Raw genomic sequence first — 17,465 nt, 5'->3', positions numbered from 1 at the left:
CCGGTGTGAGGCAATGTCAAGGCTATAATATCATGTAAGTAGTATCATTTGTACATCCTATATCTGATCATGAGGAAGCGATTAATTAGAATGCCAGAATGCCAGAAACTGTATAAGACAAATGGTCTGAATTCTACAAAACCCCAAGCTAGTTATAACGACATTTTGGGAAAAACTGGGGAAATCTACATATAGACTATCCATGACATTATAGAATTATAACTGCTTTATATGTAATAGTGGTATTGTATAAGACAATAGTATAAGGGTTTTTATGCATTTAGGATTTAAATAAATACTGATATATTTAGGGGTTAACCATTATGATATCCGCATTTTGAATGGCTTACTCAAAAATATTTTATACATACATACCCATCTACATACAACTTTATATTACATACCCATGGTATGTAATAATTATATCCATGTATAATGTGCATCTTTCTTTTTCCCTCAAAAATTTGGGCAAAAAGTACACATTATATATGGCAAAATACAGCAAGTTCAACTCTTCGACTTGGAGTGAGATCACCAGGAGGAAAATCTAAATGACTTTTAAATCAGTTTCAAACCATCACTGGCAAAGCTTTCAAATATGAAAATGATTACTACCTTCAGTGACCACCAGATAGTATCCTAGAAGGAAATAAAAATGTGAAGAATTCTATCCCACAGATTTCTAATGAAAATGAAGACTTAGAAAAGTCACAAAGAAGTTAACAGGTAGAATTTGAGAATAACCATAAATTCCAAAAGATGGTATTACAGGCCATGTGTTCCCCCCTCCCCAACAAAAAAAGGAAACAATCTAACAAAGAATTTGTTGGAAGTATTCTGAAATTCCACTCAAAGGATCAAGAAATGTGGCTTTGCCTTTTAAAAAACCCTCAGCTAAAAGTAAATTAACACATATTTACTAATTTATATTTCCTCACTATATTAGGTTGTAATAAATATACAGCAACTCTACTGTATTATATCATACTATTTCAGTAATTAGTAATGGAGTATGTATAATCTAATATGGTATACTGTACCAACTATATAATATTACATTTGTACCTAACTATATTAGGTTCTGTCCCAAGTACTATGGAGAAGGTCCACAGAGCAAAAGATTATCACGTCAGATAAAAAGCAAATTCACAAGCTCAGTAAAAACAATTAAAAATGAAAGATGAAAGAGAGGGAACAATAAACAATATAAATCAGTTCTTTTTTAACCAAATCAAATACACAAAATAGAAAAGACACATCCTCAACAGGGAGTAGCACTAACATGACCTAACCTATTGTTTCCATTTGTCTCATATGGACATTCTAAACTAACTTTCTTCTCTTTCTTTTCTTCTTTTCTTTTTTTTCTTTTCTTTTCTTTTTTCTTTTCTTTCCTTTCCTTTCTTTTCCTTCCTTCCTTCCTTCCCTCCCTCCCTTCTTTCCTTTCTTCCTTCCTTCCTTCCTTTCTTTCTTTCTTTTTCTTCCTTTTTTTTAACAAATTCTAAAGCAAAGAACTATCTGGATTTTATGGAAAAAAAATTTGTGGTGTTTTCTGTATGTTCTAAACTCCCACACAGCTGCACACACAGCTGTTAAAACCCAAGTCAGTGGCTACCCTGTTGAAATACATAGTAAATATTTTTAAGAACAAGAAAACTTTGAGTATTGGTATTGAGCTGAACAGCCTATAGATATGTTTTGGGCAAAGGATTCTATGCTATAAACCCTTACTTTCACTGCATTTCAGAATTCTGAAGAAAGGGAGTGGTGAACATGAAAACAGGAAGAATGTGTGAACAACATAATCTTTACTGTGTCTATAACCATCAAAATATTTTTCAAGTACCATGTATATTAAACACCTGTATTTGTACAAAATTCAACCTAGCAAAGTTCTAAATGTTTTAAACTAATCTCACATGGAGGGTGGGGGTAATTATATATGGCTTCAGTTCAAGGTTGGTTGTCACAAAAACAAAAAACAAAAATCCCTGCTTCTTTTGGAAAAATAAAAAAGTTGAAGTACAGGTGGTCCCCAGCTTATGATGGTTCAACTTACAATTTTGGGCTTTACAATGGTGCAAAAGCAACACACATTCAATAGAACCATACTTTGAATTTTGATATTTTCCCAGGCTAGCAGTATGTGGTATGATACTCTCTCCTGATGCTGGACAGTGGCAGTGCCCACAGCTCCCAGTCAGCCACACGATCACGAGGGTAAACGACCAGCACACTCTACAGAGTGTTCATTTTGTGAGATGATTTTTTCCAACTGTAGGCTAAAGTAAGTGTTCTGAGCACATTTTAGGTTGGCTAGGCTAAGTTATGATGTTCAGTAAGTTAGGTGTAGTAAATGTCTTTTTTTAAAACACTATTTCTGACTTACGATATTTTCAACTTAACAGTAGGTTTATTAAGATGTAACATTATCTCAAGTCGAGAAGCATCTATATACATTTAAGGATAAGTACAGATAGAATCCTACTTACTTACCTGCTATACATTTAAGGATAAGTATAGTTAGAAATTTATTTGACCACAACAAAGCTTACCTGAATCCAAAACAAACAAAAAAAAGTACTGACAAATTTAAAGAATGAAAATTTAAAAAATTAATCCAAATGAGTCATCGAGGACAGTAATGCTCAATTGAATATCGATATTCAATTGAATATTGGTATTGAAGAGTTCCCTGAAATGAAAGCAAAGTACTTTCAACTATATTCTTAGGTTTATGTCAAATATAAAAAGATTGCGGACTCAACGCAGGGAGAAGCATTGGGTCAGGAATGCAATCTCAATTAATTAGGTATCCCAGCTGGGCAGTGGTTTTGCAGCTGTTAACTTGATCAATGACTTATCCAAATGTCATCTCTACTGATTCGCTTATAAATTACCAGCAAGTGAAACTAATGTACAGGTGCTAATTTATTTAAACTGTTCTCCACATTTTTACATAGCTTTATAAACTGCATCTGGCACCTAATGTTAGCTGTCAGTTGTACTTAGATATGCCTGTCCTAACGACTCTGTTCATTAGAAGTGAGCACAAATTATGAAATATTGTGAAAAATGATACATCAAATGGAATGGGCACAACAAATCAATTAGAGAAACTTCATACAGCATATTCACACTTAGGAGAATAAAACATTCTGCTTTCAGAATGAGGTCTATAATACCAATTAAAAAGTAATTGGTAGACTTCAGCAGTGTTATATATCAATTTGCTGGCTTTTTTCCTGAAATTCTATATAATGTAGAAGTTAACTTTTAATTCCCAAAAAAAGGCATTAGCAAATCTAAGTATAATACTGTATTCCTATTATTTAATATAATGTCTCCAAAAATTTTATAACCAATATTGCTTAATTCAAAAAAGAAAATGCATATTATCAGTGGTCCTCAACTTTTTTGTTTACAGCATGAGTTTGAGAAAAATAATTTTTGATGGTGCATGTGAAAGGATTTAAAGACTCAGCGATACTAAACATATTAACGATAACTGTAACCCAGTGTCCATTCTAGCATAACAATGAGTTATAACGTTATTAAATTATATGGGCACGGACTGCACTATTCACCTGCCAGCCATTAGCCTTGGGTCACCATTTGAGGACAATTGTTTTCTGCCTTGCCTCTGTTACAGACTATGAGGTCTATTTCTTTATAGTTTTCACACATAAGATCTTCTTTTGACCAATGTGTAACTGCTTTACATTGAATTACAAAACCTACTCAGCTCAAAATTCAGTTGCCAGGTTCCTCCTCACCGTGTAACATATATTGTTACAGTCAAAAATACTCCTTATATATACACTGACTGATCAGCATTTGGCAGTTACCAGTGAAAGATCTATGAACTAGGAGTTGAGAGTCACAGCATTAAGACCTATTTTCAAAATATTTAGTATGCATTTTAGGTACTTTGAGCAAGACACCATATATACTACTGATTGTTAGAGGGACCTGTTTTTCCTCCTATTAGATATTCTGAAGGTAATCAGTAGCAAGAGAGTGGTTCAGTAGGAAAGAGCAATAGGAGATTTCTTTCTTTTCAACATACTTTAAAAAATCAGGAAAAAATTAAACTTTTTGAAATGGAGAAAATCTATCCCTGTCAATGACTGACTTCTATTGTTACCTTGATATTTTACCAACTAAAAATAATTTTTCATATAAATTTAATACCAAAATTGAGCATTAAATACAGCATAGTAATTTTTGGGGAAAAAAAAATCCACCTGATAGACAGTCTGTAGCTTTAATAATTAAAAAGCTTCTAAATAATTTAACTTTAAAGTTATCAGCTGTTACAAGCAGAATTATTTTTATTCATAAAATTTTATCTGATTTTTAAAAAGAAATTACCAACCCACATCTGACCTCTTTTTAAAGTCTTTTTACATTAAGAAAACACTAGCATGTAAGATCAGGTAAGTATAACTTTCACAAATAAATTACATATGCTACACTCAGTAAGGCCAGAGGCCATATTTCTACTCAAGCTCAACCTTGAATGAAGTTGTAAACCTAGAAAACAACAAAAAAGGACTGTGAAGTGCAGAAATAGCTGACATATTGATAAATTCATGATTTTTCTTAGTAGGAAGGGCACATAGGTCCTCATACTAAGTCCAATGGCCCTTCATTTTAATTCACATGCCTAATAAGTTTAGTTATGCCAGAAGGTTGGAAGTCATGAGAGAGAGGCTAGAGGCAGAAACTTACACAAAAAAACACGCTGAAAGGAAAGAAAATGGCAGGAATCAGAAAAAAGCATAGCCAGGCCATTCAGTACTAGGACAAACATCCACTAGGAGCCACAGTTGGGAATCACAGTTTTACAACCATAATAAAAAGGAAAATCCTGAGGCACTGCAAGGTTAAGTTAAACTTACTATACTCTACTATGTAAGACTGGGAGACTAGACTACAACTTATTTTAGAAAACATTACCCAAAAAAATAATCTTTGGAAGCATAGAAAAACAGACTCGAAGTACTGGAAGACCTTGTACAGCCCTGGTTTCTTCAACAATAAATACTACCCTGTAAGATTTTCATAAACATTAAATGGGGTAATGTGTGTCAAGTTCCCAGAGATCATCCTGCGCTTGTGCATGCACGCGCGCGCACACACACACGTGTATGTATATATACATGTGTGTATGCATATATGTATGTGTATGTACACATACATATATGTGTACACATACATATACGTGTGTATATATAGATATACGTGTGTGTGTGTGTGTATATGAGGTGTTTAGTAAGTGGTGGTATTTTTCATTACAAATAACAAAAAACAGGTTTCCCTCATCTGGAAAATTCCCTTTTGTGGAATATCTATTTTCCTGATTATATTAAATAAAATTACCGTACATTGTTTTCATTTATATACCAAAAAACACACTATAAAAAGAATGATAACTTCTGAATATAAAACAGCAATCACAATGTTCTTCCAAAGATTATCTGGATTAAAACATTTTCCTGATTTTGGATATCAAATTATTTATTTTTGTCTTTAGAAATAATTAAGCATTCTGTCAGCATAGAAATACTACATATGACCTATCAGCTATAATGTCTCTTTCAAGTTATGCACACAGCTAACTCTTACAAAAATAATAGTTTCAAACACAAATGAAAACAGGAACCATAATGGGTCAATTATTTTAATGCCCTGATAACGGTGATCATTGTCCTCTTTGTTTTTATATCTGCTACGATGCCAAAAGGAGCCCACTAAATTTAATAAAATGCCAAGGAGCCCACTAAATTTAATAAAATGCCGAAAGAGTTCATTGATATGAGACAGTGAAGCAGATCAATCACTTGCAGGAAAGTCTAGCACACCACAATTACATCACTGGTATCAGGAAAATGGCTAACACTCCAAAGAGAAGGAGACAAAACACCAACCTACTATACAATGTAGCCTCCGGTTTAAATCACTCAGTGATAAATCAATGTAATCAACAGTATTTCAGATTATTCTCCCCAACATCCAGTCTCAGATGACATGAAAGATTTATGTGATGAAGACAATTAGAAAACTAGTAAGTGATTCAAGCTATGGTAGATTTTATTTATTACAATTAATTGTAATGAGAATAACAGTGCATTAAACTCACGTTCTTTAGTTATATTCTTAAATAGGCAAGCAGCTGTTATTATTTTAGAGATGAGAAATTCAAGTGACAGTGCTGTGACCTGCTCAACATTACAATGTTAATTACACTGCAAAATTTCTTATCCCAGGTTCTGCTATGACACATTTTTTTAAAAGACCCATTTACCAACCAGGTACTAAATGTTCTGCATCTATAATCTGCACAACACAAGAAACTGAGCTTCATTTTAGAAGATTCTACATACTTTAAACAATTGGAGCAGCTGGAGACTTTTTAAATATTAGTTCATGAGTTCATTACTATTTTTGTGTGTGTGAAATCTAAGGAAGATTTTTTATTATTTTCTATTAGTACAATGACACAAAATAACATCAGCTTACTTTCACCACACATACACTGTTTTAATACAGAAAAACAACCTGACTGGTGTGGTTCAGTTGACTGGGCATCAATACGTAAGATGAAAGGTCACCAGTTTGATTCCCAATCAGGGCACATGCTTGGGTTGCGGGCTGGTCCCTCGTTGTGGTGTGCATGCAAAAGGGAACCTATCAATGCTTCTCTCACACACAGATATTTCTCTCCCTCTCTTTCTCCCTCTCTTCGTCTCTAAAAATAAATATTCTGGGAAAATTCACTGGCAAGTAGAATGGGAAAAGTGAGAGAGACAGCTGAACAAACTAGCAGAGCAATTTACAGCCAGATACAGAAAGACACCCCCTTAGATATAACATCTAGGTCTCAGTTGTATTCAGATCCAGGCAGAGAAAAGCAGCAAAACCAGGTAGGCAATGGCAGAACTTATCTGGGTGAAATGACTAATGGCCCCCCTGCCCTGGCACTGACCAATCAGTGGAGACCATGACCCTGAAAGAGCTCACCTGGAAAACTGATGAATATTCTGCTAAAACCCTCCCCTGAAACCTCCCCCCAAGATTTCCACCTGCAAGAGAAAGATAAAAGCCTTAAGACAAAGGACCCAGCTTGCTCTTTCCCTCTGGGGAGCAGCCTGCACCATTCCCTTTCCCCTCTTATTCCACCACAGGAATGCATCTCCAAAAGTCTAGGGGTCCCCAGGAGACTTGCAACCAGGGAAGCAATGGGCAGTGGGAGCTTGTCCCAGGCTAACCCCCTGAACCTGGCCCCCAGGCCCTCTTTTCTCTGACTCCCCAGTGAGTTAAGGCAGCCCAGCCTGGGCTCTCCTGTTGCTTTTTCTATGCTAGCCTCTTCCTTGTTTTACTGTCCCCAAATTTACTGTCCCCTGGACTCATGCTGTGAAATCTTTCCTACACGAAACCAAGAACTTACAAATTACCAGATGGCCCTAGGCAAACCCGTCCTGGGTCAGCTTTCCTGTCCGTAACATTCTCAAATCACTGAGAACATGCCCTCACTTTGAAAATTCAAATATATAGTTAAGTTGATAAAAACTCTGGGTTTAGGTTTACTTATGGGATTTCCTATAAACCTGACTATATTTTCATTAGCATTTGTTTTATCATTTTGTAAGAAAGCCAAATTTAAGTCTACACTACAATATAAATAGTTCCAAATTGTGCATAAGCATTCATAGTGGCTTCTATGACCTTAAATCAAAGAAAGTATCCATTTCAAGTAAAAATCTAAAACTCACCATACTTTATTATGCTTCAAATACAGAGTAGCATCTCTCTTTGAAACCACAGTACAGTGGCATTTTCCTTATTCTGACTGTTTCATTAAAGTTTACAAAGAGCTAAAGGGCTCAGGCTGGAGAACAGTGTTTTCAATATCTAAAACTCTAGCAGGGTTGCCCAACCTGCGTCCTGCAGGCTGCATGTGGCCCAGGATGGCTGTGAATGCAGCCCAACACAAAATCATAAATGTACTTGAAACATTATGATTTTTTTTGTGATTACATGTTGCAATGTATTTAATGTGTAGCCCAAGACAACTCTTCCTCCAGTGTGGCCCCAAGACACCAAAATGTTGGACACCCCTGCAGTAATCACATTTCAACAGAGTACTGTACTCACATCAATATCCTCCTGCGTAAAAGTTTCTGGATCTTCTCCCATCATGTTGGCTAAATGTCTTTTTCCTATGTTGAACTCATCAATCTGCTTTTTAATAAAATCCACTGTGTAGGTTTCACGTCTTAAGGCCGCAACATTTTTCTTTGTTGTTAAAACTGTAGTATGTCTTAGCCTTGATATCTAGCAGAAAATACAAAAGAAAAGAAAAAAGTTACATTAAACAATGAATGATTTTGTAGGCCACTGTGCTAAAGAAAACAGGATATTCAAACAGTTGTCTTTTTTATGGTATTCAGTTGGAAGGAGTCTGCAGACAAAGTAAAAGGCCTGTTAAGAAAGCTCTTAGAATTGTCCCCAGCTCAAAAGCTTGCTTTTTAAAGCTTGTGCTTACAAAGTAGTTTAAACTACTAGCATTTCAACACATGAAAAACATAAATACTTGTAAGAGATATGCCACTTCCTTTCTACTACAAACATGCATATTTGATACCCATTGAGCGACTTCAGCTAGTTGTGATATCTGACACACATGGAATGAAGAGTGCCTGTGCCACTCCCTTAAAAGGAGACAGGTACTTGCAGACAGAAACTAGCAAGCAGAAGTGAGAGTAAAGGGACAAGTACTTGGACAGAACCCTTAAAATACACGGCACTCACCTTGTATAGGGTACAAATGCAGCCCATTTTTAAATGTCTTAAAGCAAAAGGTGTAGCTTAGTTTGAAACTTTATTACATGGTCCTTATTTTAGGCTGACACAATGAAGAAACTGTTTCACTAAGCAGTAAGACAATTTCTTGGTATTAATTTGGTTCAATTATGCTATGTAGAAATAAGGGCTTTCACATCCTTTTAAACTATCTGTAATGATATCACACTTGCTGCTATAGATCCTTTTATACTGTGGCACTAGGAATACCCCTCCAAGGCACTAATACTTCACCTGCAATAAAAGAAAAAACCAGAAAAATGTTTCCAAATGACCATTCAGTTGTATTCAGCAGCTTGAGAGAACCAGAACAGGTCTTTCTGGTCCTGGCTTTTCTTAAAATTTTAAATCTTGTGGTTCTCAACCTGATCCCTGCCTCAGCAATTTTAAAACTCTTAAGCAATATTCAGACTTAGTAACTCATTCATTTCCCTTTTCATAAACATAAATCTCTCCCTCACACACACCACCACCAGCGCCATCCCTCCCTCATCCATTCCCTACCCCTTTTAGAATCAAGAAATTCAAATAACTCTACAGTAATTTGTAACCAGTTACACTAGAAAATGGAAGAAAAAATACAAGACAAATATTAAAATATCCAGTTAATAGTAAAAATTATATTGTTAAACTCTTCTAAAATAGTGATGAAATAGTTTTTTGCTACTCTTTGATGAGTAAGAAAGGGCAATTTAAAATGCCATGAAACCTCACAGTTTGCTTTTCCTCAGGAAAGCACAGAGAAGTTCCTCTTTATATTATGAATCCACAATTATTAATAATAAGTAAAACCATGACCAGAACTGGCTTATGTATATAGTTAGCCTGCCTTTTATAGAAACTGTTTTTACACTCCTGCTACTTTTCCCCACAGCCAAGTGCCACCAACACCAATTCCCCATCTCAATAGTTTTACCCTCTTGTTTTCACCTTTTCCAGGCTTTTCTTTGTATTTTTTATGATTCCTTATCTTCTTTGAACAATGGAGAAAGTTTCTTCCCATACTTAAACTGAAAATGTTTTTCCGCCCCAAGAAACATGGCAAAGGTATGAACCTGGGAAAGAAAAGCAGCAGCCATAGAGTAGAGGTAATTCTCCTAAATGTTCCATTGCCAAAACGATGATTACACTACTGGTTTTGTAAATAATGACAAACGTTTCTGTACATAGCTAAAACAATCCATTCATAATACAGGTAAATCCACTACATCTCCCACCAATCATCAACCCCAGCCCCTACAGGGTGAAAATGAGTATTCCCGTGAACACTGCTCCCATTCCCTGAACTAATGAATTCTAGAGGAAGAGGGACATTAGGCAGGAAAGCCATGTGTTCACTTTTGGTATGATGAGTCTGAGGTGCCTTACAGGCATCTCAGGAGAGGGGTCTAGGAGTGTGTGAGGTACAGGAGAGATCTGAGCTAGAGATACAGTCAGTCAGTCTCAGAGGACACAATATTGACACCACAAGAAAAGGGGAAATGGTAGGCATTAGTGCTAGAATGAGAGACATATCTTCTATGCAAAGAAGCAAAAACAGTTTGTTAGGCAGAATCGGTGGAAGAGTAAGGAAACTTAGGTCTTTCGCCACTAATTTGTGAAACAGAACATGAGATGGTCTGAAGGTTAAGGAATGACAGGTTTGATAGACTGAATACTTCATATCCAAAGAGTGGCTGTAAAGGGCAGACAGAATAATTAAAGAAAAAAATTAATTAAAAAAATTTAAGTAGCTATTTATCTGGACAAAGAGAATAATACCAAAGAAACAGGAATCTATACTTATACACTATCTGTAATATTTTCTTTGTCAATTATCTTTTTGCTTCCTATATATTTCCTTTGTATATTTCAGTGGGATACTGAATGCACTGTTGAGTTCAGGAGTTCTACCTGAAGACAGACTGTATCCTTCAGCATTATAAAGTGTTCCATTTAAATGCAATACTTTTTATCCTGAACTTAATTCTGCTGGATAATAATATTGCAACACTTTTAAACTCCCATCTGCACTTCCCTGGAATATCACTGCCCATTTTTTTCTTATTTAAATTGAGTCACTTTAGGTTTTGTTCTTTTGACCCAATTTGAGGGGTTTTTAAAAAATAAATTCATGAGAATATCCCAAATAAATGGACTTTAATATATATTGTCTAATTTTTAATTGTATTTTATCTTTAATATTTTTATGCTTCCTTCCTGTTTTCTTTCTTTTGTTATATGGCCTGTACTTTTTAAAATTAATCTTTTGATTTGGGAATTTAGACAACATACAGCCTGCTTTTATTTTACTAATGATTATCCATGTCTCTGGTAAAATGTTTACATGTATTTCTCCTACCATTTAGCAATAAAGCAATACACACTGATGAACTTACTCAGTTCTCTTTTTCAACCACAGTAATTATCTATTATTCTGTTCTCCATATATACATCTCCCTCTCTCTCTCTCTCTCTCTCTCTCTCTCTGCCTCTCTTAGTCTTATTTCTTGACCCTTTTTTCCTGCTAAGTATGATTTTTAAACCTTTACTCCATGGTTTTATTATTCCTTTTTGTGCAGTGTCAATTCTGCAGTCACCCTGAGTTTTTTGCGCCATATATCACTGATCTATCTTCAAAATTCTTTCCTTAACAGTTTCTTTTAATCATATCTTCTTGTCTTATCCCATTTCACAGAATGCTCCCTCATCCGACCTTTTTATAAAATATTTTTGATAGTGTGAAGTAATTAAAATAATTATTCCTTTTTGTTGAGTAAATTGTATTTTCTCAACAAAATGGAATAATTGTATTTTCTTCATCTTCATTGTATTTTCTTCATCTCTCTTTTACACACTGCTCCTTTTCTTTTGTTCCTACAACATTTTAGCATCATCTCAAATAAAAGAGTTGATTATTGGCTTGAAAACATTTCTTTACTTGATTTAAAATTACTTTTTGTCTATCTATATTCTCTGGAGTTTGTAACATGAGGTGGCAGCTTTTGTACGTTTAACATAAATGAGATTTTTAAAAAATCTGTAAAATGTTTATTTTCATAAAGGCTTAAAAAAACATGTTCCTAATTTGCTATTTTTCAGACAATATCTTTAGTTAGGATCTTTAGAATCTTTTCAAAGACATCTGTACATACTGTGGAAGAATAGGCCATTCTGGAAATTAGTAATATTTATTAAAGTTACAAAGCCATCAAAGCATCAGTATCAGACTACTGAATATATTAAATGTTATGAATTACTTCAGAAGTGAATTCACACAAAAATATTTACATTTAAAGGAGTCCATTATTCATTAGTAGAAACCACCAAGTAAGATGAGGCTGCATGTGAAACAACCAGACGTTTAGCTGAGAACAGTAATAATTCCTGGAGAGAATCTCTTTGCCACTGTTAAGTACAACTCCTAACAAAATTTCCAGCAGGTTCTATTTCCAACTGAGAAGCTGTGACAGAGAATTTTCCTCAGACTTTGTTTTTGTGGAATTGTACATATACAACTTGACAGATTTTTTTTTTTTGAAGATAATCAGTGGGTCAGACAACTATAATTTCAATCAAGCAGGTTGTCAAAGAAGCAGACACCTGCTGACAAAGGTCCCAAATCTGGCTAAATGCCAGTGCTACACATGACTTTAAAGGTATTAAGAGAAGTATTAAGGAGTTTTCTTTTGATCAATTGGATAAAAAAAAATGGAACAAAAAGAATCTCCTGCTAATTTGAATAGAAGAGGAAAAAATAGTTTGAGGAATAAAAGAAAAGGTTAAGACAGATGTGAGATTAAAGAAAATGTAGATAAACACAGGATATTACAACATCCAGGAGCCCATAAGATGAGAGATAAGAATAGATACTTAAGACAAAGACAGCAATGTTTTTACAGTACAACCAAAATATACAAGGGCTAAGTCACCAAACGCCATCAATCATTTTTCTCTGGCAGACAGTCAAATTCAACAAGGACATATTAGCTCAGTAAAAATGGAAAATTTAAGCACTAAGAAAGTGCTTAGTAGAAAATAAAGTTAAGAGGACATATTATCAAGATTGTGTGGCAATACCTTTCAAAATAGAAATTTTTGCTTTCCCTTAGTGTAAGTCATAAATATTACAGAAAGCTAAATTAGCATTCCTACATTAAATATATAGATATATGATTTAAGAATTCATGGGTAACCTTTGTAGTACATCATGACTGTAAAATGCTAGTAACATACACAATAATCTAGTTTGTGAGAGATTAAAAAATTCAAGTTCCTTAGCATAGCAAAACAGACCATAACCTGAATCCGGTCAAACTTTCCAATCTCATCTCTCACCAATTATTATACCAATTAGAACTGCTATAACCAGTTATTTGTTGTTACCCGAACCCACAGACTCTGTACATTTATGTCCCTCATGTACCTATTGCATCTTTCTAGAAGAGAATATGTCTTTTTTCACATAACTCCTACTTGTTCCTATCGATGACACTATCACTTCCTCTGAGAAGCTGTCCACCACTCTACCTATTACAACTCCTCTGAACTACGCATTGCACTCTGTGCTCTTCTGTATTCACCTCTGTAAATCTCACAGTCCACTGTATGTAGATCCTTGATAGTCATGGGTTTATAATCTGAAAAGCTGGCCATTCACAAGCAAGATGCACTCTTCCACCCAAATTTAGAACACTCAGATATTTGCAATTATATGTCAGCATTAATATGACACATTTGCCACAAAACTAGTATGCAAGAGGATACCTGCTAAGGAGGGTCCTAGCTGAGCACCCGAAGTCATTGCTTAACAAAACTTGTTTCTTTTTCCTTGTTACATGTTTCTCACTGTGACCTACAGTACTATCTACGGTTTATATCTCCACCTAGTACTTACACATATAAAAAAATGCAAAAATACTTACTCTGTATGAAACACACTTTATTATTATTCTGATTCCTTTGTTTCTAAGCTATGAAGAAATTTCATAAATAATGGATTATGATCACCCCATCCCCCAGAAAAACACAGACATAGTGTTTTAGCCACTCATAAAAACTTTGTTTTATGAAACATGGCCCTTGAGAGAGATATAACTATGTATTAAGGTTAGAGATGGAAGTGAAGAAGCACTAATATTTAAGAATCATTAAGGGCCTGATTGGGTCAGTTAAGTCTTTCACTTATATCTGAACTGTACCTCATTTGGTTAAACACGTGCTGTGGTGGTATTCAGGAATTTGGGATTGCTAAGGGTTGATACTGCCTGGTGATTATTTGTTTGACTATGATTTGTTTACTTCACAGTGTCTGGCTCAAGTAAATTGCTCAGTAAACACTTGCCATATGGTTTTAAAAAAGCTTTATTTCAGGAATGGTAAGGGAGATGAAAATTACAGTAACAAAGAAATCGTTTTTCATCCATCTTATTGAAAGAAATAATACCTAATGCAGGTAGCAAAAGGGGTACACTCATACACCAATGATGGAATATGAATTTCTACAGCCTTTTTTGGAAAGCTATATAAGAATATCTATTAAAATTTAAGATGTACACATCTTTTGCAGCAATAACCTCAAAACTGGAACTCTCTCCCACAGAAATAAAACTATCAGTACCTAAAAACTATAGCAGGATGTTTACTGAGAACTTATTAGTGGGAAGAAAATGGAAACAAAGCAAATTCCCATCAACTGTTAATTAACTTTGATACAGTCATACCATAGAATATTAGACAGCAGTCAGATACATAATAGGTGACTTGGAGGGATTTCTACTGTTTATGTAATTAGAGAAGCAAAAAAATACAATGGGATCCATTTTTTAAAAAGTATGCATATGCATGTATTTTTGTGTATGACTAAAAGAAAGATAGAGAAAGACATGGAGGATACAGATTCAGGAGTTCCAGGAAGGGAAAGTTAGCAACTCCTCACACTGGCACACACTTAAACATAAAAATATTCTAATATTCTGTATGCTATAGTCCCTTTTATAGATAACTGTGTGTATACAGGTAAGCTATTCATGAGATCCAAAAAATTTTTCTAGAATATTTTCAATAAAAAATAATGACAAGAAAAGTTTGATAAATGAAAGGATTGGTCGATTTAGGTTAAAATATTTAAGAAATAGAAAAATGACAGTGTTCTTTTTTTTCAACGTAGTTTTTAGATCCTAGTATTTGACTTCACAATATTTGGTAATACTTATCACTTTCCCTCCTTGAAACATTTTCCTGTTTTCCATGACACCAGTTTTTTCACTTCTGCTCATTCTCGATCTCTTGGGGGGCTCTTCGTCCTTGACTGTTTGTCCTTAGCGCCCTGTCCCTCTGCTCGTTCCTCACTCAGCAGTACACCCTCCCCTAAGTGACCTAACTCATTCCCAAGGCCTCAATTATCACCTACAAGGTAACACTGGACTTGTTAATCAGTTATCTTCTTAAACTACAAGTCTTTCTTAACTATGGACCTACTGGAAATCTCCACTTGGACATCCCACATATGCCTGAAATATAATTATATCTAAAATTAAACTCGTTTTCTACCATCTCAAATATGTTCCTCCTTTTGAGATCCCACGTCAGTGAACTGCATGCATGGCATCAACCCACCATAGGAGAAGGCAGCTTCCCACTGCCTTCAGGATTAAATGAAATGCTCAGGTCGCGGTCCCCATCTCTCCACAAAGTTTTGAGAAAATTAAAACAGAAACTACACAGAAGCAAGACACTTTAAAAAGTCACTGTCTGTCTTTTCCAATGTGTGACTTCTCCGCTAAGTCTCCAAGCCACTGTAAAAGTCCAAGTCTCATTCACTCCCTATAGCGCGGTCCTTGCTCCCTCCTGGACGGCTGCGGAGGCGGGAAGGACTGGACCCAACACCACACCTACGCAGCCGCTCCTGGCAGCCAGTCAACAAAGGGGTCGCTCTAGTCCCTCCTGCACCCTGCAAACCCTCGAAACAACCTCCAGAGTGGCCATTCAAAACCAATACCCTCTTCTCCGCTCTCAACCTCAGAACTCTACTAAGTATCTGTTACCGAAGGGTACATATCTGAGGGCTGGCGAGACAGCAGGGGAAGGTGGTGGCGCCTGCTCCATATCCTCGCACTACAGGGACCAGCACTTTCCCTTCTCTCAGGCCTTACCTGGGATCCGGAAACTGTCGGCAACTCTGCAGCCGCGGCTTTCCAGAGGACTTGTCTCGGAGCCAAGTTAACCTTGCCCCGGAAAAAGAGACGATAGGAAAGTAAGGCGCAGCAGGAGACACAGGGGGCCGCCATCTTGGCTGTGGAAAGCCCGGGCCGGAGGGCAGCGAGGCGGGGCTTGGGAACTGCGCAGGCGCTGGTAGGCTGGGTTCCGAGATCTGGAAGTTCTAACGAGAACTTTGAAGCAGGGGGCGGGTACTGCGGTCCGAGGCGGCTGATAGAGCTCCTGAGCCTGTGGTTTGTGTCCGATCCACCCCTTGGCACCCATTGACAGCCTGCTGGAGAAGTAGGGTCTTTCATTCATCTTGGCCACTTTTCTCTTGTGCGCCACTTGAATTAAGTCGCTCTCCAATCCCCCTTGTTACCGACTTCCACGTGACTCTACGAGCAATCCCTTCCCACAACTGCTGCAGCGCCTTCTTCACCTGGCTCTCCCTGGACCGGGGAGTCTGTGAAGCCCGCCCGCACCTCCTTCTCCATTCTGTCTGCCTCACGCTCGCGCACTCTTGTTCTCCTCACACAAGGTTTCCTGTCTGCCTTCGTATCATGGGGTTTCCCTCCTCTGCCTTTCCACATTTTTCAGGGTCAACCGACCTCCAGCAACTGCTAAACCACTGGGTTCCAACCATTCACTCTTACTTTGTTTTATTAAATTTTATTTATTTTAGGGGGGCGAGGGAGGGAGAAAGAGAGGAAGAGAAATACCCATGTGAGAGAGAAACATTGATAGATCGGTGGCCTCTCGCATGTGCAACCCAGGAATGTGCCCTGAGAATCCATCCGGCGACCTTTCGCTTTGTAGAATGACGCCCAACTGAGCCACACTGGTTAGGGCTCTTAAGATATTTTATAACTGTATAGTGCTAACAGGATAAACCGAGAACCCGTGTGGACAAAATGCTGTCTTAACTTATCTTTGCATGTCACTCCCCATAGTGTTAGTACTAAGCCTTACTTGAAAACCAATCAGAACTAAATAAATAGGTGTTAAATAGAGATGACTATACTTTGCCTTCTGAGACTTGTGTCCTCCTGAAAATAACTCCCAAGTTGCTTTACATGGAATACATGTTAAATGAAGTGGTAAGGAGCTCTGAAAGGATTTCTGAACATTTAGATTTGAAGGATCAGTAAAATTAAAACACAAACATAAAGAAAATTTGAGGCTATATAGAGTTGTCAAATAAATGCCATGTACTATCACCATCATTTCTTAAAACATAAACCATTTTAACATTAAAAAGGTAGAACTAACATAGTCTCAGAATAAAGAGCAGTACTTTAAATGGATGCATTTAGTTGTACAAAAATCTCACTCTGTTGTTTTCTGTTAATACCTTTCAGGCTAATGAAGCTTTCGTCAGAAATTGACAGAGGTCCATGAACTAGCATTTGGGAATGAAA

General features: G+C 36.3%; 1 protein-coding gene across 1 annotated transcript in view; it reads right to left on the bottom strand.

Annotated features, from left to right (window-relative positions):
- The window catches only part of MRPS9 (mitochondrial ribosomal protein S9), a 44,910-nt gene extending 28,744 nt beyond the window's left edge, over nt 1-16,166 (bottom strand). Inside the window, exons 1-2 of the mRNA XM_054585738.1 lie at nt 16,002-16,166; nt 8,161-8,340 (exon numbers count right to left, since the gene is read on the bottom strand). Of these exons, the coding sequence (XP_054441713.1) occupies nt 8,161-8,340; nt 16,002-16,136 (315 nt within the window). The 5' untranslated portion in view covers nt 16,137-16,166. The remainder of the gene's footprint in view (nt 1-8,160; nt 8,341-16,001) is intronic.
- Nucleotides 16,167-17,465: the final 1,299 nt, after the last annotated feature.

Source organism: Pteronotus mesoamericanus, unplaced genomic scaffold, assembly GCF_021234165.1.
Source record: "Pteronotus mesoamericanus isolate MK-2021 breed Mesoamerican mustached bat unplaced genomic scaffold, CSHL_Meso_final contig_121, whole genome shotgun sequence".
Lineage (NCBI taxonomy): Eukaryota > Metazoa > Chordata > Mammalia > Chiroptera > Mormoopidae > Pteronotus > Pteronotus mesoamericanus.
This window is presented reverse-complemented; position numbering and strand designations above follow the sequence as displayed.